This window comes from Fulmarus glacialis, unplaced genomic scaffold (assembly GCF_000690835.1).
Source record: "Fulmarus glacialis isolate BGI_N327 unplaced genomic scaffold, ASM69083v1 Scaffold42855, whole genome shotgun sequence".
Classification (NCBI taxonomy): domain Eukaryota; kingdom Metazoa; phylum Chordata; class Aves; order Procellariiformes; family Procellariidae; genus Fulmarus; species Fulmarus glacialis.
The window spans coordinates 1-4,096 of NW_009215738.1; the positions used below are offsets into that span (position 1 = coordinate 1).

General features: G+C 37.6%; 1 protein-coding gene across 1 annotated transcript; it reads right to left on the minus strand.

Moving 5' to 3' along the window:
* Positions 1–520: 520 nt before the first annotated feature.
* LOC104069873 (lipoyl synthase, mitochondrial {ECO:0000255|HAMAP-Rule:MF_03123}-like) lies at positions 521–3,626 on the minus strand (the record flags this gene model as incomplete). Its single annotated transcript, XM_009579037.1, has 5 exons — positions 521–578; positions 1,447–1,603; positions 1,835–1,915; positions 2,687–2,780; positions 3,463–3,626. Coding segments are annotated over 5 exons (554 nt in total), but the record flags the coding sequence as incomplete, so codon positions are not given.
* Between the last annotated feature and the right edge of the window lie 470 nt (positions 3,627–4,096).

Here is a 4,096-nt window from a genome sequence, read left to right on the forward strand (position 1 = left end):
TAGTTGCCGGCTGGAGTTAAACCACAACAGGGCACCGATGCACAGAGTGAAGAATGCATAGCTAGGGAAAGCAGGAAGGTACAATCACAGACTTAGAAACAGCCATTGTGGAAAAACACAAAGCAATCTGATCACTGCTGAAAGAGAAACCCAACTTCTTTTGTAATGTGGTGACACTCTTACCTAAATCCAGTGTTTGAGCCCCAAGCTTCAAGAATGAACATACCTCAAAAGTATGTACTCATTTCCTGGTAAACCAGCTGCATGGTCAAAGAAATCCAGTGCTTAGCTTTAAATAAGCCTGGGCTAAATTGGAAATGCATCCAAATTCAAAATACTTTGGGGCTGTTGTATGAGAAAGATGAAAAACAGGGAAAAAAAAAAAGGGACATAGATAGGCTAAAGGCAGACTTTTGTATTTGCATGGCCCCTGGAATAATCCAGCTAAAGGTAGTTTTGACCTATATGCAGTACCACATTCTAAAGTTTTAATAATAATAGTAATACATTAATGATATACCTTTCTTTCAGATGAGAGACTGTCTTTGCAAAGTGTTCTGCTCCGCCGTCGGGCATATCTAGAAGCATTTCAATTATTCAGTTAACTTTTCTGTTCAAGAAATATATTTACTTATTAACAAAGCCACAAAAAACCTACAGAGTCAAATTTAAATGCAAACCAATAAAGCAGTCAAACCCCAGTCTTATCTTACCACTTATGCCAAAGGTTTAAAACAGATAGTCTACTGAGCCTTGTTCTGCACAAAGTCTAACTATGATCGTCTAGGGCAGACTTCAAATGTTTACTCTGAATTTACCTGTCTCTAGGTTCACTGTCAGCCTGAGCACAGAATGGCTTTATCTATTTATGTTTTTGGTCTGAGAAATAGTTCTACAAAAATTGAAATATATATATTACTGCTCTTTTATTGTAAGCCACTTTGAAGCTAGTGGACTTTCCACTGAAGTATACTGAACGGTCTTTACAATGGTTTTCCCCACCTATGTGGTGTCATCACAAAGGAGCTACTGCAAGCTTAGACAAAGGCAACTTTCAGTTTTGTTACGTATAATACATTCAGATTTAGTTTTTGGAAGGAGGTTCTGTAATGGTATTGTATATGAATGTTTGTGGGGTTTTTTTTGCTAATCAAGTAATAGAACATGGTGTATATGTACGTATTTTGCAAAAAAAGAGTTATAAAATATTTAATATTGTAATATTCTTGATGTACACTAGCAGTGTAACTTCTGTTATATTTTACGAGACATAAAGAAATACTAAGAATATGTAGAAACTTTCCAAAGTTTCAGCACTGTCCACAGCTTTAAAAAGGTAATCCTCAACAATTGCGCCGAGGGATAAATGTTTATTGAGGTCTGCCTTTACCCCATGTAACACATATGAGAGCTTAGACTGGAAGAGATGGGAGACAACATACTAACCGTCTCTGTCCACAGACGTCAGTACAACATAATCCAAGCCCCATGCAGCTACAGCCTTTGCTGTGTTGTAAGGCTCCTTGGGATCCAGTGGAGGTGGGTTTTTTGCTGTCTTTACTGAACAAAATCTGCAACCTCTAGTGCATGTGTCACCCATCAGCTGAAATAAGAAAGACATTCCTACCTTTACATCGTACACATCACTATTGCTTAGCTGAGAAACAGCGCATAAGCTAGATCAGATAAATCCCAATACTAAGCAAAACAATGAGGACGGTGATTTACTCTAAATTTCTTGTAATAAGCCCACACCACTACGGTAGAGATCCAACAATACACTACAAACAGCTCAAACATTAATAGAATACTTAAGAAATGGTTAATGGCTTACCATAATAGTAGCTGTAGCTGTAGCATATTCACCACCTCCCCAGCATTCTCCAATGTTGGGACAACGTGCTTCTTCACATACCTAAAGTTAAAAGACAGTAACGTACCTGTCTTTTTTCAGTGTTGTTACTGAAAAATGTTACTGTATTATTGATCAATTTCAACAGTAGCCTACAAACAAAACATAATTCCTTCTGCGATAAATGAGGAGATTAACAGAGTTACATGTTGTTCTATGAGAAGTCAGTAGAACAGTTAGGAAGAGAATTGTTTGCTGGCATCCATTACCATTCTTTTCCTGTACTTCACAACTCCAAACACTCCTCAGCCACGTAACTGCCTTATTAGTTAGCACAGATTGTCATTAACATTTTAAATTTAAAAATTGCTAAAATGTTCACAAAGTCTATAATGCATCAAAGCATGATCTTACTCTGAAAAAAAGAGGAAAAAAGCTCTCCATGCATACCCACCACTTTTTACCATCTGGAAGGTATATTTAATGAAATACATATATTTCTAGAATTTCTTTTCATGCAAAACATGTATGTAACTCTGAAATTGTGTGCGTTTCCATTAAAAACAGTCACACATAGCATCTTCTGATCTCTTTGGTGATGAAAGTAGTAAACCCTAGTATTTAAAATCATAGCAGGAAAAACATTAAATTGGATTTGTCTTCATTCTTTATGGGTAAAATTCACTGCTGGCAAAAAGGATCAGCATTGGGCTTGGTTTCAGCGTTGAAGATCATGCAAGACGTTATTTCTAACTGTCCTCCACAGAGAAATAATTTTATATCTCTAAAAAATGCCTTATTTCTACAGGAAAACTTGGTTGGTACTAGATTTACCGTATGAAGATTTAAACTTCTCAAGGTATTCTTTAGTTTATTGTAGTTCTTTCCCATGGGAATCTTTGTTTTCAGCCATGGAGGAAGTCGCAGCCTGAATAACATCAAGCAAACATAAAGATTAATAAATTATTTACATGGTAAGCTTCCATTAATTTCATAGATCCACTTTAATTTGCTACAGATCCCCAATAGGAAAGGTTCCCTGAAAACTGACACAACTCAGCAACCAATATTAACATCATTCATAGTCATAACGGACTTCTCTCTTCCATGTTTATCATCATCCCAACATTGAAGAGTAGGAGTTTGTTGTCATGGGAAGGTTTAAAACTGTTAACTGTACCGATGGGATTTAACGGTGCCACACCGGAGACTGCAACAATTAATGGCAGCATATGTTACACAGCTATCACAAAGTCTGATCAAATTTGTAACTGGAAATATGGGGATTTTTTAATTTAGTCTTCATTTTTTGTTTTACTCTATCAATAATATTTTTCCCACACCAAAGTAGGGTACGCTCACCTACTGGTGTATGTTTGTAATTTAAACAGGCCATAACACAGGCACTCAAGTGAGAAAATACCACCATGTCTTCATGTTTTGTTACGCATTTGAAGTTAATAATGTGTTTGTTCTTTCTTGAAAGATTATGGAATTGGCAAGCCAGTACGACAGAATTTAATAAAAATACATTGTCTGCATTTTGTAGTTAATACTAAACATGCAGATAGTGCATGGGAGCAACAACAGTTGTTTAAAATCACAATTACCTTTCCCCTTTCTGACGCTTTAAATTGCCTTTATACTCAGCCCACGTGCTCTTGTCTGACAAATCTCCACATACGAAGTCTTGTAAGTCTGGTCCATTTTGCAGAAACTCTTTTTTTTCCTCTGGCAAAGAACCTGATGTTCTGCACTGGTTACACACAGACGCCTAAAAGAAGCAACACTGTAATTTATTGACTTACAAATGTACTAGCATTATATATTAAACAACTACTTGTCCTTTTGGTGTATACTTAATGTACACTTTGTGTAAGCATTTTCCCAGTTGCCTTTAAGTTAAACATAGAATTCTCTTTTTCATTCACGTGAAACATAACGCATCATCTCGTCCAAAATATCTTAATATCAAACTAAGTAATACAGTTTTTGGATATGAATAACACTGTATGGATTAATTTGAGATTTCGGGGCAGAAGAGCAGGACGTTGAGATGACTAACCGTACGCTGCCAAGTCAGTAACTGACGGACGTTATTTGGATGGAAAGGCGGCACAAACCGGGTTCTCGGAAGGGGGGTTTGAGGCGGATGGGACCCGCGGCTGGGTTTTCTGAGGGGGGGGTGCGCGGCCTGGGCACAGCACCCTCCGGCTGCCCCGCGCCAGCCCTGCGGCGCTGGGG